The 27,859-nt window shown below is 44.9% G+C and overlaps 1 protein-coding gene across 1 annotated transcript in view; it reads right to left on the bottom strand.

Annotated features, from left to right (window-relative positions):
- The window catches only part of LOC146860906 (mucin-5B-like), an 814,361-nt gene that overhangs the window by 456,635 nt on the left and 329,867 nt on the right, over window positions 1-27,859 (bottom strand). The window contains exon 9 of the mRNA XM_085644901.1: window positions 7,619-7,757. Coding sequence (XP_085501027.1) covers window positions 7,619-7,757 — 139 coding nt within the window. The remainder of the gene's footprint in view (window positions 1-7,618; window positions 7,758-27,859) is intronic.

The following is a 27,859-nucleotide window of genomic DNA, read 5'->3' as shown; positions in this document are numbered from 1 at the left end:
CATCGCAGATGCGCGGCGGTACCTGTATATTGTTCCGCTGGGGGTCTGGTCCACCTCCGCGTTGCCACAGCTCCGGGGTGGTCCTCGGGGGACTGACGCCGAGCCCTTCAAAGCAGAGCCGGAGAGGATGGCATCCTGTCACAGCCCCGTAGGCCCAGAAGCCCCGGCCTCAATTTTTGCGCTCATGTCGGGGAGCGGTTCACTGCGCAGTGCTGCTGGTGCTCTGCTTGGGCCCCTGGTCTCGTTGCCACACAGCTGCCGCCGCTGCTCTGCAGCACGGTGAGGCCGGGGGGCGGCGACGAACGGGGTGCAGTTAATGCTGAGTCCATCCGCAGTTTTAGTCTTGCGGGGTCCTTCTCAGTGCCCGAGCGGCCCGGGCTCCATTTCGTAGCCTTGAGCTGCAAGTTGCTGCAAGGTCATTCGGGAGCACCTCGCTCTTCAATAGTGCATTCTGGGGAGGCTCCTCGGCTCTGCAAAGTCCTCTACCAAAATCTGAGACACAATCGGGGATGTTGTGCTCAGAATTGGCCCGGCGATGGGTTCGGTGCGAGGAGCCCCAAGGTCCTGCGTCCTCTCAGGTCGCCATCCTGGCCACGCCCCTCAGAACTAGGATTTTTAATGTTTTTAGTGCAATCTAACCCCTACAAGGTCATAGGGTGTGCAGACAAAATATTGAGTTTTTAATATCGAGTGACAAAAATATCGAGTCATAAATATCGCGAGTGAGAAATATTGACAGCAAGAATATCGAATTAAGTTAAGTAATATCAATTTTAAAAATATCAAAAGTGTTTAATATCGTTTGCAAAAAAATAGTTGTGTAAAATATCAATTGTTATTAGTGTTATGTATTTTAGTATATATTTTAAATGTCTGTGATGTATTTTTTCCGTATAAGAATTGTTTATATTTTGTAATATATGTGATACATTTTTAGCAGTTATTAGTTTTATTTTAATAGAATTTTGAGTTTTTTAGTTCCGTAGCGGGTTGTGGGTTTATAGAGGAATAGGGTGGGAAGTAATTTACTTATTAAATTAGTGATTATTTTTATTTATTAATATTATGTTATTGTGCTAATTGTTTAAAGTAATTTATTATCAATTAAATAATAATTGGTTGTTAATGAATATTAATTCATTAATTAATTGGTAATTAATTATGGTAAATGTTTAATTAATTTTAGGTGTGTGTTTTGGTGTTTATGTTGTTTATTTTGTTAAAATGTATATTAAATTAAATGTATTTTGTTAAAATTAATTGTATTATTTAATATATTTAATGTATATATTTTTTATATATATAAATCGATATTTTGTACAACTATGTTTTTTACATCAGTGTTTTTTAGTTGTTATTTTTGTACTTACATGTTTAAGTATAGGAAGTCGATATTTATGTAGTCTTTATTTTTTTATTGATAATTTTTACATCGATATTTTGTTGGTGAACCCCAGCACACATAGGGAACATCTCATGGCTCTACTGCATCCTAGCGAAATTGGAGGTGCTATGAAAAAAAAAATGTGCACAGGTAGGGCACCTGGTATAGACGGCCTCCCAGACAGGTTTTACAGAGCCTTGCAGGAATTACTCATCCTCCACTTAATGTCTCTGTATGAGTTGATGGTCAAGAAAGGGGAGATGCCTCTCTCAAAGAGAGAGGTGCTAATCATTACACTCTTGAAGCCTGGTAAACCCCTGGATGCCTGCTCTTCATATAGACCATTAACGCTATAAAAGGTACACATCAAGATTTTTACCAAAAGTCTGGCGAATCGCCTATCCCCCCCTAATCCCTCTGGTAGTAAAACCGGAGCAGGCTGGCTGTGTACCTGGACAAAAGATTACTTATAATCTTCAAACTATATTCGAACCCTTCAATCGCTGGACCCAGCACTCAAAGCCACGCCAGTGTTCCTGGATGCCGAAAATGCATTTGATTTAGTGGAATGGGCATTCATAGAGGGAGTTCTGGACAGGGTGGGGGTGCATGAGGTGATAGTAGTCATTGTGTTATACACAGCACCGCAGGCAAGTTTACGAGTAGGCAACACGAGCCCTATAATTATCTCACAAGGAACCCGCCAGGGGTGCTGACTATTCCCACTAATATATACGTACTGGTAGCGGAACCACTCCTGAGTGCATTACACGGGCATAGGGTATTGCGATTTCCTGGATTTCGAATAAAAGTGTCAGCATATGCTGATGACACTTTGATATATGTCCTTGAGCCAGAGAGAAATCTCAGCCCTGTTCTCTCAGAAGTAACACAATTTGGGCAGGTGTCAGTTCTCAGAATTAATTGGTCAAGATCCATAGTTTATCCTCTAACCCCGTGCCCTACCTCGATACAGCTTGACTTTCCTATGCAATGGTCCACAGACTCAATGTACTAACTGGGAGTTCAAATTCACACAGACCCTGGCATAGTGCTAGCTGAGTCTTTTGGAAGGGCTATTTCTAAACTCAAGGATGACATAGACCAATGGATAAAATTGCCTCTCTCGCTTCTATTATGAAAATGGTAATTCTGCCTAGATTCCTCTTTCTATTTTTAAATATACCAATGACACTTCCAGGTCATATATTAACTACACTGCTATCTTTGATGATTAGGCTGGCATGGGCTGGCAAACAAGAGAGGGTTAAGTGGGAAACGTTGACGTTACCTTACTCCATGAGTGGCTTAAATGCTCTGGACCTAGAACTATACTATAGGGTAGCTCAAGCCTATCATGCATATATTAGGATGCATGGCGCACAGGAAGTACCACATAGATGCATAGAAAGAGTCGCGGCTGACCCTGACATTCTGCTGTAAGTGATCTTTAACCCTTCTAAAAGGCAACATGGATTTTTAGACTCCTTAAACACCACAACCCATGCATAGAAAAATTTGCTAGAGAAACAGGCAAGTGCGCTGCTATACTCATCATCTATCCCACTGGAGTGGTGGATGTACGTTGTTCCCAATGGGTAGAGAAAAAGAAGTAGCCCAGGCACTGTGTAAATTGGGCAGATTGAAGTTAAGTGATTTTTTTTTTAACAATGGAGTGGTTCGCAAATGGGAAGATATACCAAAAGAGGGGAAAATTACATCCCCACTAAACCAATTTCAATATCTTAGGACTAGACATCAGTGGCAAGATTTACTGGGTAACGAGTTGAAGGAGTCGGCAGAGATGCCAATACTCACTTACTTTATACAAGTAAGCACGCCCCCAAAAGTTAGTGACCAGAATATATGGGTTAGCTCAGGACATTAAGAAATTGCAATTAATAAAAGTACAGCAGAACTGGCAAAAAGGCTTAGACTTTATAAATGATAGCACAGTCACCAAACGCACATCTCTAAACCGTAGACATCGATCGATTCATTCTAAATTTATGAATAAAGTGTATTATGTAGCAGAAAAGCTATTCAAATATGGTTTGTGAGAATCTGCGGCATGTCATCACTGCTCAGAACAGGTAGCTGGATTTGTACAAGTTGCATGGCACTGTCCAGGAATTTTGAGATACTGGGAGAGGATATTTCAAAAACTGAGCGAGATCACAGGACGGACCCTGGAGCCCAACCCGTTGCTGGCCCTGCTAGGGCAAGATCCGGAGGTGGATAAAATCATCAGGAAATTGGTAGGGATTGGGCTATTACTGGCTAAACGTAGAGTGCTGATGCAATGGGCGAAAGGACCAGTACCGAAAATAGATGAGTAGGTCACAGATAAACTTTATAGTAATACACAATCAGATTTATATAATGAGCTATTGCCCCCTCAGAGTCAACCCAAAGGTTTCTGGGGACTATAACAGCATCATCTATCTGTAAGGAAACGGGGAACCGAAAGTTGAAAAGGTGTGGGACTGATAAACTACATTAATGGTTGTGACTCACTAATGGGCTGGGTGCATTGTACCTGATAACACCTGTATGCTGGAATCCTCTATCAATAACGGGACAGGTCTCTGATGTGGAATGGAGCCTACTAGAGTATGTATACCAGGTTCACGTATGTGCCAGAATATGGTTGTATTCAATGTACTAGATACAACATATATAGAAGAGAACTTTTTCATGATTGTATGTCATGGTATTGTTGAAATCAATAAAATAAAATAAATAAATGAATAAAAACGTGCAATCAGGCCCATTAAGAAAACATAACAGGCCTCAAATATAAGCACTTCAGAATTATCCCTGTTAGTTTGACATCCTGAATTACTGTTACATGTTTTTTCCTGCCTTTTGTACAAAGATTCCAGATTCTTTTAGGAAAAGATTAACAGTCACTTGCTATGTTTGTAAATAAGGAGCAGGATAACCAAGAAGACACCTGATGTGCCTTGCATTTTGGATCAGCAGGAAAGCAGGTAGGTTTTGAAGCAAAGTGCATGGAAAAAACACCAGTCAGGTTCCTGGTGTAGAATACAGTGTATTACAATAAATAAAGTACTCCAAACCATGTGAGAGGCTGGCTCAGTATATGATGTACACTTATGTAAGTGGACAACTTGCACTGATCCAGACAACCCTTATGGTGATTTTATTGGCCTTAGACAACCTTAGAAAGCTCTCTAAGTGGTAGCGGTGAAGAGCAGCCTTCAGGTTCAGTTCAGAAGGAGTGTAAAGCAGCTTGTTTTACCAGAACATAATCATATAGGTATAGATTAAGGGAAAAAGAACCACACAGTGTATTTATAAAAATATGTATATATTATAAGACACTCACTAACAAATACAGATGTCTCCTAGCCGGGGATATACACAATAGACACAATACTTTGCAATGGAAACAGGTAAGTAGCACAGAATACACAGTGGTCCCTAGGGGGAGACCAAACCTGATACTAAAATAGTGGTATACAAACCACTACTCGAGTCAAGACTATAGCCAGAGGACTTAGAAGTGCCAGGAACCTAAGGAGTATCTAGGAGCCCCACGGAGGTTGTGTGCAGTGTAGAAACATGAAAGCATTCTCCATACAAATCAACGTGTATGTCGCGGTTGCAATTTTAAAGAAAGAGGATCCTTCCTTGAAGACACCCCATGGAATACAAGAGGTTGGAGAGCCACTCCACCCATGGATACCTTAGGAACCAGGATACCTGCACCAGGGAATCCAGGTGCATAGATGTGAAGTGGCATCGGAAACCGTTGTCAAACTCAATGGGAGACTTCAGAAAGATGCCGCTGCTGGAGAGGGTGAAAGTGTCCAGTGGAACCCAAAGGTGGATTCAAGAAGTTAAGAACCTGCAAGCAGAGGGAACAGAGTCTATGCCTCTCAGGAGTGACCAGGAGGCACGAAAGACAAATGCCCACGATGTCGGATGTTGCAGGAGAGCTGTTGTGACCTTGGAACTGCAGCTGTGTGGACTAGGCAGTGCTGTGGAGGACCAGGAGCCACTAACAAGCTGTCCCACATTGGCTGTTGAGAGTTGAGGGGTCAGTTTCTGTCGGGAACACCAACAAGCCTTGGCAACTGCAGCCAACGAGGAAATTAAAAAAGGTGCAATGTCGGGACCAGCAAGGTCCAGGAGACTAACCACAATCAGGGGAGTCAGGGCAGGCCCCAAGCAATCAGGGGAGCCCAAAGGAATTCGAAGGAGACCCTCGAGAGGACCCACAGGCCAGAGGCACTGGAGTTGCAGAGGACCTCAAGCAGCTCACCAAAGATGCAGACCCACGGAGCAAGTGATGCGGTCAGGACAAAAATCTTGGTCACTGTTGATGCTGGAGGTTGGGGATACTTGGAGCCTGAAGATTTTGGTGGAAGGAAGCTAACAAGCCTTTGCAACTTCAAGTTGATGCGGTGCACAGGGGTTAGGTTCCTGCCGCTCCTATGAGGGATACTGGCCCCAAACTTGGTGAGAGGACAGGACAGGCCTCGAGGGATGTGAAGAACCACCACCTATGTTGCCCAGCCTTTGGAGTCCATGGGAGCTCGGGATCAGCAGACCGGTCAGCTTAGTTGCAGTGCCTGCAGATGCAGGGAAGTGACTCCGTCACTTCAAGGGAGATTCTTTTAGGTGTCTTGGATGCCCACATGCCTTGAAAGGTTTCCTGTATGGAGCACAGGCACGGATATTGCAGCACACAAGCAGAGCAAAGAGATCAGGAGCAGCAGGAGTCTTCCGGGTTGCAGCTTTGATACCTAGAGCAAAGTCCAGCGAAGTCCAGAGTGCCCAGATAGTCGAAGTTGAAGTGGTGTCTGAATTGAATCATGTCCCACGATGAATCTAGGGACCCACCTTCAGGTAACCTCTTAAGTACCCTAAGGACAGGGCTGGGACGATTCAGGGGTTCCTCCCTAACGAGGGGCTGGATAAGGGGGAGGATACTCTCATGTCCTTTGCCCAGTTTTGCACCAGAGCAGAAGACAATGGCTCCCTGAACTGGTTTCAACTGGACTATGCATGGAGGGCACTAAATGCGCCCTGCACGCAGACTATGTGGCGCTGACAAGTGATCCCACCCTACCCCAATGCACTAAACCCTGTCTGGGAGGTGGTCACACCTCCCTGTGACAGGATGCCTATTGTTCTGCCTTCCCCTGCTCTAACTTGGCTCAGCAGCAGGAGGGCATAATTGTGTCTCTGGTCGGCAGCAGCCATGTTGTGCTGTCCGGGTCTAGAAGACTGGTACCAGGAGCACTGAGGGCCTAACGGAGGGTCTATACAGTGCTTGGAATCATACCTCCCACAGTGTTTACGGTGTGGAGGGGTATGATTCCAACATGTTTGATACCCAACATGATACGGTTCGTTACAGCCAGTTTCGAGCTGGTCATTGCATAATGACGCGGTGCTCTTCTATATGTTATATGGCTGTCTCACTTACAACCCGGGAGAATGGACTATGAAGGGTGTAAGAGTGTCCTCCTCATGCAGGGGCACACTTAGATCCAAGCCCCTGTCTGCTGTAGGGGTGACTTGTAGGTTTTAAGTGCAGTGACCCTAGATATAGGGAAACCTGTATCTTGCGTAAGTGGTTCTAGCACCAGCATACACAGCCTGCAATGGCAGGCCTGCAGTGATAGTTTGAATGGCCTCCCATAGGTGGCATAATACATGCTTCAGGCTATGGGATACCTCTGGGGTACCTCTGCCCTGAGTACCTTAGTACCATATACTGGGGACATATAAGGGTTCCCTAGTATCCAATCTGGGGTATACCTAAGTACTTGGAATAACAATTTAGGGGAGAACGCTGGGAGACTGGGGTCCTGATTAGCAGGATCCCAGTCAGATGAGTCAGAAACATCATTACATAAAGCAAAAAGTGGGGGTAACCATAGAAGCAGATCCTACTTTCCTACAAACCATCTGTATATTTCAAACCTGAAAATGTCTGCATGATCTTGTCCATGCGATCTTTAGGTTCATATAGTACTTCGGCGACTTCTAAATTCTTATATCCAAATAGACGAATCTCTGTGTGCTGAGATAATGTTGTAATGCTGGGGTAGTGTCAGGAGTTCTTAATAAACCCCAATGGGGCAGGTAGAATCCTCACTCTGTGAACTCTAGTCCAACCTTGGCTCATTTAGCCTTTTACTCCCAGATAGCTGCCCATGGTGCTTACAGAATGGGGTGCAGAGGACAGTTAGTTACCTTTGAGATGACATAAAGACAATTCCCATGAAATGTAAAATCTTTTCCATCAAACGTGGTGATGTGGGAGCCACCTTGAAGCATGCAGAATCCTGAGCAGGGTTGTGACTTGCAGTCCCACTTGCCACCGGAGCAATAGCTAAAAGATCAACAAAAGAACATATTCGTTAGAGATGGAAGATAATACATCTGCTCCATTTTTGTGCAAGTTCATTTTAATTCTTAGCTGTTGATCACTTTCTTTCTGCTCACTGTCTGACCTTACAAATAAATCTAAAGAACCTTGACAGCCATCAGAAGAAATACTACATCAGAGATTCAGGGACTATGGGCAAGTTTATGTGGACTTACTGCCGTCCCACCACTGCAGCGGGACTGAGCACTCCGCCCAGCAATCGGCCTTGCCGCCTGCCACAATCATGAGTTTCCCGCGGGCCTGGAAGTGGAGCAATGGCAGTGTAGCAATGGCAGTGGTATGTTTCGAGCTAGAAACGAGCTGTATTCCTATGCTGCCCACATTGCTGACTACTAGACCCACCCAGAATGTGATGCCAGCCAGTCAAGCATATGTTTGTAATTGTTTATTTCCCTGCAGTTTGGTTTAGCGAGAACCTGACCTGAAGGTAATGGAGCACTTTCCATGTGCACCAGTGACATCATACAAGGGCACAATCATCCTTTGCACACTCTTATGGCACATTTACTGGCTTTCTGCAGACTCTCACATGGCTGTGTCCCTGCCACAAAACGGTCGGTGGAAGGGCATGTCACAATTCGCACGGCAGTACACATGTTGACACTGCTTCCATTGGGCGCCTCTGTCTCTCCTGCCACTGATACGGGAGTTCTGATAATGGTGGTGGCAAAAAAATGAGGGCCATATTTATGACCCGGTTTGCATCATGCACGGTGGTGCAAGAGCGATATAAACCTAAAGTCATATTTTTGAAGCCACGCAAAGCCACTTTGTGTGTCTTTGAATGACTTAAAAAATATGGAGTAATGCAAAGCAACGCAAATCACTGTATTGCATTACTCTGTGCAAGGGAGGCATTCCATGTGTGTTGTGTGGGTGTTCCCCTGCATCTCCCATGGTTTTTGATGCATTCCTAGATTTACCAAACCTGGTAAACATGGGATTGCACCAAATGAATTTGCCTCCCCAGGTGAGGCATAACAAAGAGAAATATCTTTATTCCTCCTCTTTTTTCCTCTTTCTATGTGTGCTCCAGCATATACAGAAAGAGGAAAATCCCTCTCCGGATTGTTTATTTGCAGGAAGATGCCTCTTCATGCACAAAAACAATCCTGTCTACAGCACAGGCACCCTTGCACCATGGTGCAAGGGTGCCTGCATTGGCACTAGGCTGCCATAATGGTGCCAGTGCACATGGAAAAGACAGGATAAACACAGCACATTCTTGCTCTTTCCCTGTGATGCAGGGCAGTGAAACAAGGTGACTTGATGCACTGCTCTGTGCCATAAGGGTCATAAATATGGCCCTGAGTGTCTCAGTACCCGACCTGCAATTACTAGCTCACATTAGGCACCAAAGAGATGTACTATTGTCCAGATGCTAACCTCTCTTTATTGTGGAATTAGTGGAAAAGACAGAGGAGACACCAGTGATCTGACACAAACTCACAGGATTAATTTGAAGTCAAAGTGTTGTAAAAGTGGGTGTGGGGTTATTTTACTATGGTCTTACCATAGGTGCAGTTTAGACTTCAAATTAACACCAATGACGATGCAGCCTTTTTTTTATTTATGGAGCCTTGCGTGGGGCTTGCTGAAGATTGTAACAGTTCTGGCTCCAGAATACTTTTCTTGCTTCAGGAGATAAGAAAAAGCTTTGTTGCATCAAACCTGATTGTCAGATCTGGACAAAGGATCCGATTACGATGCGGGCAGGAAGGGCTCCGATAATGGGTCAGAGCCCTTCTGCCCGCATTCTAATAACAGATTTGGATTCCCTTCCAAACGAGCCATTTTGATGTGCTCGGTCGGAAGGGAATCCAAATCTGTCTTTCGAATGGCTTACGATTAGCTCGGAGAGCCCATCCGCCATTCAGAAGGCCCACAGTAATCCCTCGACCGTCTCTTCCCGGCCGAGGGATTACGATGGCCGTTTCCCACTGCCTTTTTGTGCCAGCCTTTCCAGAACAAAAAGGCATTGGGGAACAGCTTTGGGGGCCCCCAGGATGGCCCCCATGGGTGCAAGGCCGCCGAATGGTGGCCTAGGGGGCACCTACGGTTTCCCCCTCCATTGATCCCTGCACTTGAGGTGCCTGCCTCGGGGTGCAGGGATGAACTGCACCTTAACGTTTTACTATGTGAGCATGCATTTTTCTAGAATGCATGCTCTCATAGCAAAGTATAGGATTGTGACCGAACAGGGTTTGCTCGCATCCTAATTCCTGGGCTGGAACCGATGACTGGAGGTTGTATGTTCCAGTTCCAGAATGATGCCAGATAGACTTGGGTCCGTTCTGCATCGTAATCGGCCCCATTATTGTGGGACCCAGATAGAACAAATCATGGGCTTTTCAACCTTTGGTTTCCTTCTGTTGTGCCTGATTGTGTATAGGGCTAGTTACAGATTGACACCTAAATGTTCCTACCGATTTTGTTGATCTAAATATGCAATATCCTACCTGCACAGTTCTTTGGGTGATAAAACACATTGATCGTGATCTTGTGAAGTGCAAGCATTGCTCCAATGAAGTTGTGGGCTTCCTTACTTGTTCTTACACTTTGCATGTCCAAAGCATTTTCAAAGCTTGCAAACCACTCCTCTGTGAGTTGCAGCAATCTGTATTAATGGATTCCATATCCTGTTCAGCCTGACCTTGCTGAAGTTTTCCACTAAAAAAAGTAGTTCCCTAATAGACACAGAGAATTGGCTGGAACAAGCTGTTCAACTCTTCTAACATCCTTGTATCAATTATCTGCAGTAGACTAAATGCCCCAGGATAATGTGAAATGGACCAGTGCTCAATCCATTATACATCATTTTGAAAATTGGGTTACTGTTGTATGGGGGGTGATACCCTACTCAAGCAGCAACCACAATCTCATCAGGATGAAACCTAAGCAAACCTCAAATTAACCTGTGATTAACCCTCTGGTAGCTTAGCACAAAATCAGTCAGGCTTAACTTAGAGGCAATGTGTAAAATATGTCTGCAGTGCTTCAAACAGTAATAAAGGGAAAACACAACACAAGAACAATATCACATCAATTTTTTACAAAAAACAGTGTAAAATTCAATAAATTACTTGACACCAAAACAGGTATGTAAAGCACCTAAAAGCACAAAGTGCCACTAGGGGCTATCTGGTCATAGGAGACTGGATGAAAGTCACAAGTTCAAACCGATTGAGGTGGAGCAAGGTGAGATACAGGGACCAGGTTAGTCCCTCTGGAATATCTACCTTCAAAAGTCCATTGCAAAGAGTTTGTTTGTGGTGGAGGACCAGTAAGAACATCGAAGATGGTCGTCAAAGTAGCACGAAGAGCAGGCCGGGTGTCGCAGATCATCGTTGCTGTAGCGCGAAGATCCTTCGAGGATGGTCATTGCTGGAGCTTCACGTTGGCAGTCATAGGGAGCTGTCGATGCTGTAGCATAAAGTGCTGATATCGCATTGCCCGAAGTTGCTGCCAGCTGCTGTAGCATGGAGAGTCCAGTTCAATGATGCTGAGCATTGGCAGGCGGCATTGGTGGCAAGATCTTGGCAGGAACAGCTCTCCTTGCATTTCTAAAGAGCCCAAAACATCAGGATGTCTTGGAAGAGGATCTCAACTGATGCCACACCAAGGTTCCAGGATGTGAGGGGCACCTCTTAGCAGTCAGATATTCACTCCAGCAGAGGCCATCAGGGCTCAGGCAAGTCCAGTTGCAGGTCCAGGCAGCAGGTCAGCTAGACACTTGCAAGGAGCCATTGGAGCTCAATATGTCCCTGTAGCTCAGAACAGCAGGTCAATCAGCTGACCCTTGGAGTAACTTCATCCTGGGATGAAGGATGCAGATCCAGTCTTACTCCTCAGGAAGCAAGACAGCAAACAGCTGTCCTTCTGGCAGCAAAGCAGTATAGCAGTGCTTTTTCTGTAGTATCCACAGGTCCAGGAGTATACTCAAGAGTTGGGTCTGTGAGCCCGATATGTATATCTGGTGCCAACTTTGAAGTAGGAGAAGGTTCTGGAGCTTTTACCCCTTGAGATGCTTGGAATGTCCTGCCTGCCTACCCTGGCCCAAGCTTGTCAGGGGTCAGAAAGGACTACTGTCAAACCCTCTGTGAGAGTGTTCAGGCAGAGCCTTTGTGATATGCAAGTGTCGTAGGTGATAGCTCCTCCACCTCATCAAGTCAGAGACGGCCCCTCTTGCCAAACCCTATGGCCCATTTGTCTCACTGTCTGGGAGCAATAAATAAAGACCAACTGCAAGCTACACCCTGTCATGTGACCCAGGAAACAGTTAGCAGACACCAAATGGTTGGGACAAGAAAATGCCAGCTTTCTAAATGTGCAAACAAATATAACAACAGCGGTTGGTTCAAATTCAAAGCTTTTTATTGAAGGAACAGATAATTGATAAACTGGACCTATGTTTTCATATCACAATTCATGGTTAATGCATTTTAAACAAGTCTTCTAAAGAAAAACTCCTCTTCAACAGAAATCCAATCTATACTATAAACCAATGACAGTGAAATCATGTTCAATTAAGTGATAGTGATTTAGCATAGTGCTAGTAACATAGAAAACGAAAATGACCAATATTAATACATAAATCAGAGAAAGAGAGGGTGTCCCTTTCAGACATCTTAAAGGCAGGCCGGCCAACCTTGATAGATAAATGCTCAATTATGTCTACTGCCAATATCCTGTTGGCTAATTCCCTGTTACTCGCTCTTCAACCTGAAATACTGGAGGGTTGGGCCCTTAACAACAACCACCGTGGGCCTCTGTCAACATGCAAACAAGGGTAACAACAGTGGTTGGTTTAAATTCAAAGCTTTTTACTAAAGGAACAGTTGATTAATAAACTGGACCTCTGTTTTCATATCACAATTCATTAATTATAGTTAATGCATTTCAAGCAAGTCTTTATAGGAACAACACCTCTTTGTAGTAACTGACACCAGGTAGCTGTGGTGTATTTCAGATAGATTTATTGAGTTAGTTACAAGTAGATGAGTTGTAGTTACAACCCCACCAGGAGCAGTCTGCATGCTGCTCAGCCCATACCCCAACTGACATACTCAAGAATCCAGGCACCCAAACATTCTATTCAAGACTCTCATACCAACATTCCATGCATCACATTCACACTGGCTGAGTAGCTAGGGAGAAAGTAACCAGAAAAATACAAAACAGATTACAACATACCTTCCCTTCTTCCACAAAACAAAATTGGAAACCACAATGAAGAAAAAGGTGCAAATAAGGAGAACCCCATGAAATAGAAAAATGGAAAAGTAGAGAAAAGGCAAGAAGAAAGTGAACCCAAACGTGAAGGGATCAAAGCAAAAATGCCAAGAAAAATCAAGCGTGAAGAAGGAAGAAAATACATAGGCGATCTGCAAGAGTAAGTAAAATAGAAAATGAAATGAATGATTAAGTCCGAAGTATAAGATAAATGGCAAGTAAATTCAAGGAAAATATACAAGGGATGTACAATAAGTACATGCAATAAAAATAAACAATGTAGAGGAGATGCAAAGATAAATATACATAAAATATATATTACCCACCCATCATCCTCCAATACATTTTTAAAGAAAACATTAGAAATGGGTGACGGACACCCGAACTGACTTTCCCCAAAATACAGGTGAAAAAAATGGACCAGAAACAAACAACATCGACACCAAACATGAACAAAAAAAAATGGTTAAGAAATGTTGACTGCTAACCATACAGCTAATCAGGCCTAGGGGCAGACAACCAACAAGTGTGTACAAAGTACGCACATACAATGATACACATGGGACTCATGCCCATTAGAACCTTTATAGGAAGGTTAGAAAAGGGTAAAGAACTATAAAACACATGGGACTTGTACCCATTAAAACCCCTGTGAGGAGGATAGAAACGTGCAGGGAACAATAGAAAACATGGGAGTTGTACCCATTAGAACCACGTAGATGAGACTAAAACCCACTACAGACAACGTAGATGGGACTAACACCCACTACAAAAACATGGGACTTGTACATATTATAACAATGTAGATGGGACTAACACCACTACAAAAACATGGGACTTGTACCCATTAGAAAGAGGTAGTGATAAGAGAGAGAACACCCCACTTGTAAGGAAAAGTGTCATTTGGATTGAAGCGTGAGAAAAACAATAATGTGGGGGACTACTTAAAAAAATACGTACCATAATGCATACCCATCACAGAATAATGCACTATAAAATCTTGTCCAAAAAGCTCCTGTCATGTCAAAACCTTAGAGCATGAAAAAAAAAACAACAAAAGAGGAAGGAAATAGCGACCCACATTACATTACAAAAGTTGAAACGTGCTGTACAGATCAAGTGCACTGAAACAGTGAAGCCATACCGGGACTCAGACTTCGCCTTCACACTTTAGAGAAAACATAGACATCGCTGGCCAAATTTGTTTGGAGCTGCGTGAAACAAATGTGGAATGGCAACGTGAAAAACAGCACCACATGACATTCTTGCACAATACCGATCCAGAATATGGCATGCTGTTTGCAAAAATAAAGACATCAGAACTTAACCGACATTACAAGCCATCGAGTAAGTTACTTGACAAAACTTCGAGTAACAGAGCAGTTTTAAAAAGAAATCAAAACCAGTGTCAAACGATGAGATGACGAGCAGCAGAACAACGTGCAACTCCGACTTGACCAGACAGCTTAGGCTTCCATCCTTTATACTTGCGGTGCTTAAAGTTGACAATCAGTCCATCCTTTATACTTGCGGTGCTTAAAGTTGACAATCAGTGAACGACACAAGATGACAAAGGCGGTGAAGTTCGTAGCCCCGCTGCTTGTGTTGAGCCAGAGATCCAAGATGGAGGCACGCATCAGTGACGCTGTGCCGGGAGGCCTCTGGCATCACCGTGCTCCACAGCATTGCATAACAGCAAGAGCTTGGAAGAAGAACAAACGTCACTGAAGATCCCACTGAAGCATAGCAGAACGCCAGGATGCTGGTTGAAAAGTCTACACGTGCTAAGTGACTGCGCGCTATGCACAGCTCATGCCACGTTTTTTCAAACTGCAAAGAGGTGGTTTAATAGCCCCTATACCAACAAGTCTCATATGAGTAAAAACAATCAAGTATCAAAATGTTCCCAGCACAGTAGGACTCCTGAGACTTCTGTGCTCATAACCACGCAGAATAAAAGCATCTCAGTCCCGAACACACGCACAGGCAAGGAAAAAAGCATTTCTTAGTTATCCCAAAAAAATGACTCTTGGCACAATATGCTGAGAAATCCCAATCCAGTGCACACGCTTTGAAAGTAAATCACATAGTGATGGCTACCACCACAGATGACACTTGTAAATACTTAGCATCTCCCATACTCAGCAATCCAAATTATCATAGTAAGCCTCTGGAGATCGAGTTTATCCAAAACTGGAGTCAAAGTCACAATTAACAGACCAATAAAACATGTCCGGGCAGGGGCTGTAGGCTGAGACTTGTGGAAATATGGATTTTTATGATCAGTTATGTCCCCTATCTTGGACCCCAACAGTTTCATGTATAAATCACAAGTACATGTATGTTCCCTCCAGTTCCAGTTATGAAGACGCAAATACATGTGCGTCCACCGTCAACATGTCCTCTTTCAGATCCGCCATGAATGGGCCGGATATTCTATTTCTAAGTATGAAAGGCCACCGGCTTTATATGGTTCATTTATCCCATTTTTCAGTCCAGGCGAGTAGGCCCTGATTCTGTCATCAAGCCTTTTCCTGCCTTCTGCCTCTGAAAGCTCCAGTCTGAGCCTGCATCTGTGACCATGAACTTTGTCTCACTCCCTGCGCGGCTAACGGTGCCTGATCCAGCCCGTCGCCTGCCAAGAACTGTATTTCACCTTCAAGATTATCTCCTCCGTCCCTATCCAATGCATTCCTGTCTAGTAGTTTAAGTAAACATTCTTCCAGCTACCGAGCAAAGGGCCCGGCTTCTCTGTCTTTATGCAAGTAATTCATAGCCCTGTTACTATGGACGATTTCTGCCCCCGCATATAGTGTAGACACTTAGACGCTTGTACACGCACTCACAGTCAATATAGTCAGTATAGAATAAGGTTCTACTCCGAGAGACCTTTCTTTTTGAATAACATAGTTCTTTAAACATAGGATGTTAGATATGATTTGGGATTAGGTTGACATAACCCCAGACTTTTGTCTCCACATGTAGAGCTAAATGTCAAGTCCCTTTCTCCCTCTAGCCCCACGTCAGTTACACGTCATGCTCGAGTTAAGCACAAGTAAGGCAAAGTTCCAGTACAATTCCAGCAGATCACGCAACCCCCTCCAGGTATCCACCCACACATGACAAATTACCCATTATCATCAAGTGGACGCCCACATGGACGCCCACCTTCACGCCTACTTACACGCCCACATGCTCTTATCTCATTCTCTCTTGCTCTTTTGCTTACGTACAATTGAGAAATGTATATATACTGTACTCTGTGAATAATGTTTTGAGAATATTGAGAATACTTTTGAGCCCCTTTCCAGATCCAATTTTGGTGATGGAAATATTCTCCCTTTGACTCGAGTTATTGGAATAAATCCCTTTATGAACCTGATACCACAGACTCAGCCTCTTGCTTTATGCATGATCTTATTTATATTTTAAAAGTCTGAGAGCGTAATATTTTATTTACCACATAATGGCGCCCGAACAGTTTAATCTCTTTCCCCACACGCCGGAGATGAAGGTCCAGTTTTGCCCCCTTCCATAGCCGTGATGGACTTCAAGCGCGCACGTCGCGGGTCTTCCCGCCAACTCCCTCAGGCCAACGAAGGGGACAGACTGCGACCAGGCATCCATACGAGGCGGTGAGGAACGCAGATTGTCCTACCCAGAGCCCACCTGCGAGAGAGCTGTGTCCGAGGTATACAGAGGCCCACCAGATTCCGAAGTTCCGAAGTATCCAGGTCACCAGTCCAGTCCAGTCCGGTCCAGTCCAGTCCAGTTCAGTTCCGAGGCCTTCCGTTCCGAGCTACCCGGTGAGTACCATTGCCGGGGAGGCGTTCTGACGTGCACATAGGTTGTGCCGGTCAAGACGGGTTTGGGTACACAAATCCGGTCTGCACTGTTTCAGCAGTGTATCTGTACTGTTTAGCAGTATATCTAGTATGTCTAGTATATAATTCAGAATCATCTAGTTAGTGTCGAGTATTATGCTAAGTGATTAGTTCCCAAATGATCATTGTTGTTTGTTAAATGTTAAATGTTAAATGTTTTAAATACGTTCTACATATTGTGGTGTGAATGACTGTTCATTATTGTTCATTATTTTGTTTAATTGTATTAAGTATGTTTAAGATTAAGTATCAGATCAGTTCTCAACATGCCGCTCTTTTCAAAATTAAGACAGATCAAAACTAGAAAAGGGGTACTCGAAGAAGCTGTTCCCATTCCACCTAGGGACACTCCAGGGTACTTTATGTATCATAAGCATGGCCTAGATGCCGTATTATTTCTTGATTTATGGGTGGACTGCACCAGGGATTTACCAGAAAGTCAGAGGTGGCCCGCAGTTGGGACATGGGATGCAGATTGCATCATGAGAGTGGAAGAAGAATTATGGAAAAAGATAGCCAGACAGTAACAGACAGATGCCATTGAATTATGGCGTAAAGAATAGCATAGACGCACAGAGTAAGCGCTCAGAAAAGAAGAGAAAAGTAGGGAGGATTCAGACAAAGCCCGAGAAAACGTGTTAGTTGAGGAAGGTATACGAGTAAAAGCAGAACAAGTAGATGGACAACGAAACACTCTTATGAAAGAGAAAATGTAGACCAGCTTGGAAGGATGCCATTGAGTTTTGGCGCAAGGAGTCACATAGTAGGTCAGAGTAAGTGTTTCACGAAGCAGAGAGGAGTAGACTGGAGTCTGGAAAAGCCAAGGAACAGATGTTATAGGAGTAATTGGAGTAGGTAAAATGAGCGCAGGCTGACAGAGAAAGAAATACTGACGTTGCTGGTATTTATCCCGTCCTTTCAGAGGACCTAGCAAGAGTGGCCCCAGTAGAAAGACCAGTTAGAGTGCCACCGCAAGTACCACGATACATATAATAATGATATAGTAGCCCAAAGGTTCTTGAGCCTCCCACCAAACGAACAGCGCATGGCTGGTGTTTTCATGGTCCCACATTTGTTCACGTTGTTAAAAGGGAATTGGGAGGGGTGTAGCTAGAGAAAGAGCACCACCTGTGATTTGATGACACCCCTAATGTACGAAGTGTTAACGAAAAATAATTAGTGATCCATTAAGGGTTTAGCTTGAGAAAAAATTGTGGGTATTTCGAATTTGCAAATTGTTCAAGAATACAGGTTTGTGTTCTTGGTGGTCCAGTGAGCCAATGTGCTGGGTCAAGTCGGTAAGATTATGACCCCCTGAGTGCAAATTGTATGTAAAAATAATTTTTCAATTGGGCGAATTATTGCAGTTTTTATGGAATTGAGTAGTCTTTTTGTCTTTGACAGCTTCAGAGTGAGGAGAAGGTGGGGGCTGTGTAGAGCAGAATGTGATACAGAAATCGGAGACAGATTCTGACCTTGTAGCCAGTGTAGGTGGGGGCCGGTGAGAGGAGCAGAACAGAGGCACTGCTTAGAAAGCTTCTCTGACATCGCATCTGTGTAATGCCTGCAGGCGGAGAGCCTTGGGGGCAAGGAGTAAGAAAAACAAAAAAAGGTGGCTGGCAGCCCAGGCTCAGGCCGCGCTGAGGGGCTATTTTTAACTTCTCTGATAAGACAGGGCAGCTGAGAAATGTAAGTCGAGAAAGATTCCCTTGTTCTATTCTGTGCAAAACGAGTGCCCCGAGGACATGTCTATGGAGAAGATTTGTTTTATTTTTTAGCAAATGCTATATTGCTTCTGGCCAGAAAGTAAAATGTTGCTCTTGCTTGGAATTTTAAGGGCTATGTGCCTATATAAAAACGATTTTCAAATTCAGACATTTTTGAATTGTGGCCACAAGCTGCCACCAGTTGCATTGGATAAATGATCCAGTGGTTAACAGTCTGTGAGGAGAGATGAGAGGTGCGTCTTCGTCTGGGACATTAGGGTACATTGTGTTGACGAAGATGCATAGCTCATTTTTATAAAAGAAAACAAACAGGTTCGTGTGTTCTTCGTTTTTGATTATTATTGCTGATTCTGTGTGTCAGACTTGACACGGTGGTTTTAAATGGGGGTGTGTAGGGCAGGTAAATGAATTATTGATTAAAAGCCTGACAAATTAAGCAGGCCAGAATGTTCGCCTCTGAGCTGTAGGTACTGTAATTGCGCATCGCTGCTCATTTATATATGTTAGTGCAATTGTCTATGCTTTCTGTGCTTGGTATACTGATGGCTTGGCATATGTATTTTATATATGTTTTGTTTTTGTGTTGTATTGACCAGTCTGTTTAGCGTTTAATACCAAGTTCTCCTGTGCAAGTACAGAGATAGTCGGGACGACGGCGATCTTTGCACAGCGCTTGGCTGGAACTTGTTCACAATTACTAAATTTCACAGACGTGATATTACCTTTATCATGCTGTCAAAATAGCAGACAACACGTTATCAGTGTATGTCTAATTGGTGTTGGAGATGAATGAAATAAAAGGAAAAATTATGCAAGACTAAAATATTTTTCACATGACTGCCTTTCTCTTATAGACAGGCAGCCTCGGTCATATGTTTCCAGATTGGACATTGAGGAACAATTATGATCTGTACACTCGCATCTTAACTCTTGAAAGGCCTGTTTTAACTAAGGACTGCCACCACAGAGTGACAAATGAGGCTCGGTATTTAGGGTAATGAGAAAATATCTGACAGGATTTCCTTTTTAAAGTTTGCTTTAGTAAGCTCATTCTTGTAAGTGGTGGCCCCAAAAGTTGACTTGTTTTTAAATTAGGCTATTTATTGTATAGGTGGAAATTATTGCAAAATGACTGATTTCTTTAGCAGATAAATTATTAATTATCAACATTAACAACTGTTCTTAAACTTGGTTTTCCGAATATTTAGGTAATTTAGCATTCCTATTAGGGCCTACTAGCATTAATATTGACTTCAGGTTGGTGTAGGTTCATGTAATAGGGACATTTGCATATGAGATGTCATTTGGCCAGCTTATGAGCTAACACAATGAGGTTTGTACATTAATTTGAAGGATTTCTCGCCGTTTCAAATACGCTGTGTATCTCCTATAATTTTGCTTATGCCCAGTAGCTACACACAGGGATTAATAGTGTTGACAAGACACAGGGTTTGATAGTGTTTGACAGCAGTGAAATCTGTTTCAGATTTCCTCCTGTCAAAAAGGGGGGGAAGGAGGAGAATATTGGCTTTCTGCTGGCCCCTGAGGAGGTTCGCTTCCCGCTAGCCCCTTAAGAAATTAAGCCCCTTAGAAATTAGCCCCCTTAGAAATTAAGCCAAGGAAATAGGTATGGTGTTTTCCCCTTTTTCTCATGTTTTATTGTGATCTTTCAGGGGAATTAGTCCAAGCCCCTAATACAGCTTCTACTAAAGTCCTCCCTTGGACACAAGAACACACTGTGGCATTTGAAGAATTAAAGAGAGCTTTATGTCAAGCACCAGTTTTAGCAAACCCTGATTACAACAAATCGTTTATGTTTTTTGTGACAGAGCGGGATGGAACAGCACTATCTGTCCTAACACAAGATCATGCAGGAAAACACGAGCCCTGTGCTTATTTTTCTAGTACATTAGACCCAGTAGCACAGGCTTTGCCTGCGTGCCTAAAATCAGTTGCAGCAACGGCCTTAGCCATAAGACAAAGTGACTTGATAGTGCTGGGCCACCCTCTGACAGTACAAGTACCACACGCAGTAGAGGTTCTCTTGAACCGGACACAAACACAACACCTGACTGTAGCTAGACTGACAGGCTATGAGCCAACGTTATTTCAACCACACATAGAGATCAGACGATGCAACATACTGAATCCTGCTACCCTTTTGCCCTCCAGTACAGAAAGCGTTTCACCACACGACTGTGTTGAAGTAATACATACCGTGACTAAACCAAGACAAGACTTGACAGACGTTGCACTCCCAGACCCCGACCTAACACTATAAGTTGACGGCTCATGCATGAGGACAGGGGCGGGAGAATTAGTGGCAGCATATGCAGTGACTACTGATACTGTAATAATAGAGACTAAAAGAATAGACATATTGTCAGCACAAGCAGCAGAGCTCATCGCCCTGACACAAGCGTGCATAAGAGCTAAGCACCTGAGAGTAAACATTTACACCGATTCTCTGGCGAGAAAGAGGTTTCTTGACCTCTCATGGGGCCAAGATACAGCATGGCCCCCATATTCAAGCCCTACTGGAAGCAATACATTTACCAACAGCCATAGCTATCCTAAAATGTAAAGCACATACTAGAGCCACAGATACCATTTTCCCAAGGCAATGATCTGGCAGACCGAACAGCTAAACAGACAGCTCAGACCCCACTAGACATGACAAAGTTACAGGTTCAATAAGTGTCCAAAGCCATGACAGTTAGGGATCCTTCCAAGGATGTACAAGACATACAGACACATGCTACTGTAGACGAATTAAAGAAATGATCGGAACAAGGAGGGGTACTGACTGATCAAGGTTGGATGACAAAGGGCAAATCCCCATGGTTTCTTTCTGATTCAATGGTACAAATAATCATAAATACCGCACATAGTCCTGCACACTTAGGAGAGAAAGCAATGATAGATAGCTTACAGAATATATGGTTCAACAAGCACCTGCGTGCAGCAGCGAAACAAAAGGTCAGAACATGTATGATCTGTTGCCAATTCAATCCAGGTAAAGGCATTCCGATGGAACAAGGTGGATTCCATCCACCTGACCACCCTTTTGAAGTGCTCCAAATGGATTATATCCAAATAAACAGATGTAGAGGTTACAAATATGTCCTGGTACTAATGAAGCAGGTGTCCCTTCTGTTAGGGTATACCTGGAAATTCCATTGTGTGCGACATCCTGAAGCAGCAGGCCTTGTAGAAAGACATAATCAGACATTAAAAATTTGCGCAGACAAAGGTGTAGATTGGATGGTAGCCCTGCCGGTTGCCCTCTTTTACATGCGAATGGTAGCTCATTCTAGAACAGGCTTATCTCCCTATGAAGTGGTCTTTGGTAGACCACCAAATATGTGGGCACTCCAATGCCTAAAAGATTACTGATGTTAATAGTAACATGCTGACAGATTACCTGGCTTCCTTGATGTCTGCACTACTCTCTTGTTGTTCGCAGGTTGCTGCCGCCTTCCCTGACAACACCCAGGTCAAAGAATACTCCATCGCTCCTGGATGGAAGGCGCCAAAGTCAGTGCTCTGGACCACGGGGACGGCCGTTAAAGTCAAAGTGCACCTTCACCACTCTTTTACAAAGGAAAAAGACTTTAAACTTGGATTTTGGATTTTGAACACCATTTTCTAGAGGAGACTCCCCAGCAGTTTCCACAAAGCTAAACTTAGATCTAAAAAGTCAGAACCCGTTTGATCAATTAAGTCCACTAGGTGGTGAAGCGGTTGAACATGTATTCTGGCTTGCATAAGATCTTGGACAATAATATTGATAAGAAAAAGCAAGATGTGCATCACGATAATATGTATCAGCTTAATACTACATGCTATTTTTCCTCCTATTGCCTCACTCTTATACTCCTCCACTAATGATACCATAAAGCACACATTTAGGGCCTCATGTAGGTAAATAAATTTTACCGGTTCTTAAATACCGAGCCGTACCGAATCGGTAAATTAGAATCGGTAAGTTATATGTAGGTAAAAATTCGGTAACAGTTACCGATTCGGTAACATTCGGTAAATACGAATCGGAATTCACCGATTCGGTAAATACCGAGGTGATAATTACCGATTCGGAAAATACCGAGGTGGTATCTACCGAATCGGAAAATACCGAGGTGGTATCTACCGAATCGGAAAATACCGAATCGGTACGTACGGATTCGGTAAATAACATCACATGACTTGACGAAACAGCTAATCCTGTGCAACGACAGCCCACCCAACCAGGAACTGCCCACACCCAGGCAGGTGTACACAATTAGCCGAAGTGGCCACACCCAGGCAGGTGTACATAATTAGCCGACCCTGGAGAGGCTCGGAGTGCAGAGGAGAGGCAGGGAGCAGTTGCATGTGCGAGCGGGAAACGAACAGCATGTCCAGCCAGAGAACACAGAAAGACGGAGGGGAAAGGAGGAGGAAGCTCAAATTCAGCCCCAAGGAACTCCAGGTGCTGGTGGAGGAGGTGGTGAAGCAGCACCAGAAGCTGTTTGGGAGGCAATCCCTGCAAGTGCCTGAGGCCGAAAAGCGCAACATATGGCTGGCCATCCAGGCGCAGGTCTATGCTGTGGGAGTGACCCACAGGGACATTGAGGTCCTCAAAAAGCGCTGGTATGACCTGAGGATTGTGACCAAGAGGAAGATGGGCGACATCCAGAAGGAGGCCAGCCAGACCGGAGGTGGAACCAACAGGGCACCTGCCCTCACCGAACTGGAGGAGCTGGTGGCGGCCACACTCGAGCAAGAGAGCGTCGTGGGTCTTGGGGACGCCGACAGCTCTGCCAGAGCCGCAACACAGCAAGGTAAGACGAAAGCACAGCAATGTAGCCTCCCCTACCCCTATCCCACATCCCCCATTGTGAAACGAGAATCACACTGCAGTCCACACGTGTCAGTGCAGACAGGCAATGCATTCCGGGAGATGTAGTCAGGGCAACACTAACCATGACGTAAATGTCACAGGGCAACAAGGCATGTCACGCACTCGAGGCACAAGGAGACAGAGGACAGTTTGGAATGTGAAATGATTTATTGTGACGCTTGCAATGCAGCCCTTCGGGGACACTGAGCCAATGTTGTTTTTCTGTCCACAGATGTGACATCATGCAGTACAGGGCATGCTGCAGGGGAGACGGCACACCGGCCACAAAAATCACCTCTAGCCAGCACGAGTTCAGACCAGGGAGCAGGCCCACTTGCAGCCGCACCACCTACGCAGCCAGCCTCGCCGCACACAGAGCCAGCATCACCTCACCGAGAGCCAGCATCACCACCACCAGAGCCAGCATCGCCACTCATGTTCGATTCACCGGCCACATCTCCGCTTGCAGGTGTGAGAATGAGGAGGCGTCCAGCAGCCAGGCTACGAGCCTTCGACACCTCGTCAGACGACAGCATGGGCCCAGAAGACCGCACCGGGCCCCAGGAAGGGAGCCATCCCACTGTGCCCCACACCTCACAGGCAGCACAGACGGGAGCAAGAGGGCGCCGCAGGTCGCGTGTCCAGAGTCCACCAGCACCCACTGACGGCCATGGTGTCTTCTTGGGGCTCGAGGGCCAAATGTTGAAGCAACAGCGCCTGCAATCAAAGGCAGTTATGTCAGTCCAGAGGCACATGCGGGTGATGAAGACAAGCTTAGTCAACATGGACACAAACATTGGCGGCATGGCTGCGGGCATTCGGGACATGTCCCAGTCAATCCAGCAGTTGTGCAGCAAATTAGATGCTGACATCGAAGCACGGCGCCGGGAACGCCAGAGAAGGGACACTACCAGCAGGGCACTCAACCGTCTGGCAACTGCGACTTCCCTACTTTGCCGGCGCTCTGTGACGATGCAGGAGGGCCTAACACAGTGCTGCAGCGACCTGTCTCGGGGGATGGTGCAGGTGACAAGTGCACTAGGGGTGCTATTGACTAGTCAGGCGTCGACAACTGCTGCAGGGGATGCTGCGGAGAGCATCGACACCAGCAGCAGCATCACACCCCCCGTCCCCGAAGCACGCAGGAGCAGCAGGCGGCTTGGGGTTGGCTCTAGTGAGGATGCACAGGCCGTGCAATCCACCACTGCAGCGCGTATGCGCAAACATTGATGTGGCCCTGCTTATCCACTTGCCATTGGGTGACGTAACCCTGGACATACTCATTGTATAGATGGCATATTGCCAGATTGGCCTGTTCATGTGTTCATGGCGTGGTGCCACATTAAACTACGTCATGACTTCTCACAACTCGCTGTGTCCCCTCACTTACTCAGAAATAGTTGCATGTGATCTCTGCCCGTCTCTCTCTCCCATCGATTGCAGTTGGCACTCTAGCTGCGCTGCCCTCTGGCTGGCCTGACTCATCCTCGTTGTCCTCAAAATATGTTAGTTCCACATCTGTACCTTTTTTCGTGGCAAGGTTGTGCAGCATTGCACAAGTGGCAATTATCTTGCAGCAGGTGATGGGTTTGTACTGGCGTGCGCCTCCGCTCTTGTGGAGGCAGCGGAACCTGCTCTTCAGTAGTCCAAACGTGCGCTCCACCACATTGCGTGTAGATTTGTGGGCCACGTTGTATCGTCTCTCACTCTGGGTTGCTGGGTGTAGGTAGGGAGTGAGGATGAATGAACGGCATGCATATGCACTGTCGCCTGGATGAGTAAAGGGGAACCATCAGTTACATGCCTCTATACACTCTGATTTGCAGGTTTCAAGGGGCGTCACTGTTACTTACCCAGCAGGTATCCCTCTCCGAATTCGCCGGCTCTCAGTCGTGTGTAGATCCCACTATTCTGGAAGATGTAAGAGTCGTGGGTGCTCCCAGGAAACTTTGCAACAATATCTGTGATGATGTTCCCTGCATCACAGATCACCTGCACATTGATGGAGTGGGTGGACTTCCTGTTCCTGTAGATGTGCTCTGTATCAGCTGGTGGACAGATTGGGATGTGTGTACCATCAATACAGCCGATGACATGGGGGAACTGTGCCATGTGATAAAAGTCTGTTTTTGTTTTCTGCAGTGCAGCCTGTGTGTTTGGGAAGCTTATGTAGTGGTGCATTCTCTGCATCATGGCATCCAGGAACTTCCTGAAGAAACGGGACAGGCAACTCTGGGATACACCACCCACCGCAGCTGTCACCACCTGATAACTGCCGGATGCCAGTAGATGTAGGCTGCAGAGCACCTGCACATGTGGTGGTATGGCGTGCGCCCTTCTTGTTGGCTGGTCCAGGAGTGGGTGCAGGTCCCTTATCAGGTCCATGATGGTTTCGGGGTGTAGCCTGTACCTCTCATGTATCTCTGCATCAGTCAGCTGGAATAGTGTGATGCGCTGTCTGTAGATTTGTTCCTCCCGTCGCCACACCCTCAGTCCTGCTGCCTGTAGACGTAGGCGCCTTGCAATGACGTACATGGCGGCCATGTTGTCCACGCTGTTGCATTTTGGGATTGCTTATGTGCATTGTTGATGGTTACCACCTGCTTTCCATCCGTGTTAATTACCGACTCTTATTTACCGATTTTCCTGGATTTCTTAATTACCGACTGCTCCTACATGTCATTTTACCTTTTTACCACTTCATATTTACCACTTCATATTTACCGATTCGTTAATAATGTATTCGGTAAATATGAATCGGTATTTTAGAATTCGGTAACTATGAATCGGTATTTACCGCCTCATATTTACCGAAAAGTGGTTTTTGGACTCCTACATCTCACTTGTCTGAATACCGGTCGGTAACGGCATATTTACCGAAAATCGGCCGTTACCGACCGGTATTTCGCTACCTACATGAGGCCCCTAGTGATCTGCCATCCTATGAGCTATCATATCGACTTGCCTTACGCAACAATACCTTTATTCAGATGCTGCACCATTCACATCAGACTAGCAATGCTACAGACTGCTGGGTCTGTGGCCGACTCCCCCCCTATCAGAACTATAAGGGAGTTTTGCCCCTCTTTCTCTATCCGTTCACACACAATGGCTCCTGTGGAGCATGGTTTAGTTTGATTAATTCCCTAGATTCGAATTCCGCAGTTTATCAAGACAACTGGGTATGGGGAAACCTGAACTTAGTTTTGCTTAAAGTCTGCTACCCTAACAAGGAGGGACTTCCCAAAAGAACAGGAACTGATCTAAGAAATGAAGTATATGTATTAGGTAATTTTACACTTAACCTCATGATCCTGAACGTTGAATCTGAAGCTACACCAATCTTGCCCGCCATGTCCGTATTCCCAGTAAAAGGGGAATTATGTATAAGAAAGAATGGCTCCATACACATGGGCCATAGTAAATGCACCACTGTAATAAAATTCAGTGATCAAGGCAAGTCTACATTTAGAGCTTCTCGTCATTCCTACTTTATATGTGGCCAGACCGCATATATACGCCTACCTCTAGATTGGGATGGTACCTGTTACATAGCATTCCTCCTACCACCTGTTTTCCTAGCTCCCCCTGATTATCATAGAAATACTCATTTAGTACACAATAGACAGCAGAGAGATCTCCCAATTGTCGATTACACTGAAACAGCATGGGAAAAATACACAGATTTCAATAAAGGTTTCTTTCCCTATATAGGTACAGTTACCAATAGTAAGCTGATACGTAGATTAACCAGAACCCTTGAAGCAGTAGTGAACGAAACTATTTCCGCCTTAGGCAATTTAACAGAAGAGCAGTCTGCTATGCGGATTGTTGTGCTTCAAAATAGTCTTGTCCTTGACGTTATCCTGGCCGATAGGGGCGGAGCTTGTAGGGTCATCAAATCAAGCTGTTGCATTTTTCATACCAGAAAATTCGCCATCTGTATATAAAGCCATAACTCGCCTTCATAAGATTGTAAGCCAGATACACCAGAATCCAGGCACCTGGACTTGGTCCGGTTGGTTTTGGAGTGTATTATCTACCTTTGGATGGAGGGTCCTATCCTTCCTAGGTATTGGCTTTCTCATACTATTCAGTTGCTGCTTATGCCTACAATGTGGACCAGCGATTTGTGGTCTGTGTGCCACATCGTGTATTCCACCACCAAGATTTCGTTCGTCCCAGAAGAAAAAAGAAGAACAAATGATGCTATATGAAAAGATCAATGGATTGATGAAGATTGATATCTCTTGACGGGCAAGTAGGGGACAAGGAGGGAATGTGGAAATATGGATTTTTATGATCAGTTATGTCCCCTAT

The sequence above is a fragment of the Triturus cristatus genome, chromosome 3_1 (genome assembly GCF_964204655.1).
Source record: "Triturus cristatus chromosome 3_1, aTriCri1.1, whole genome shotgun sequence".
NCBI lineage: Eukaryota > Metazoa > Chordata > Amphibia > Caudata > Salamandridae > Triturus > Triturus cristatus.
Note: the sequence above shows the minus strand (reverse complement) of the source record. Positions and strands in the feature narration are given on the sequence as shown.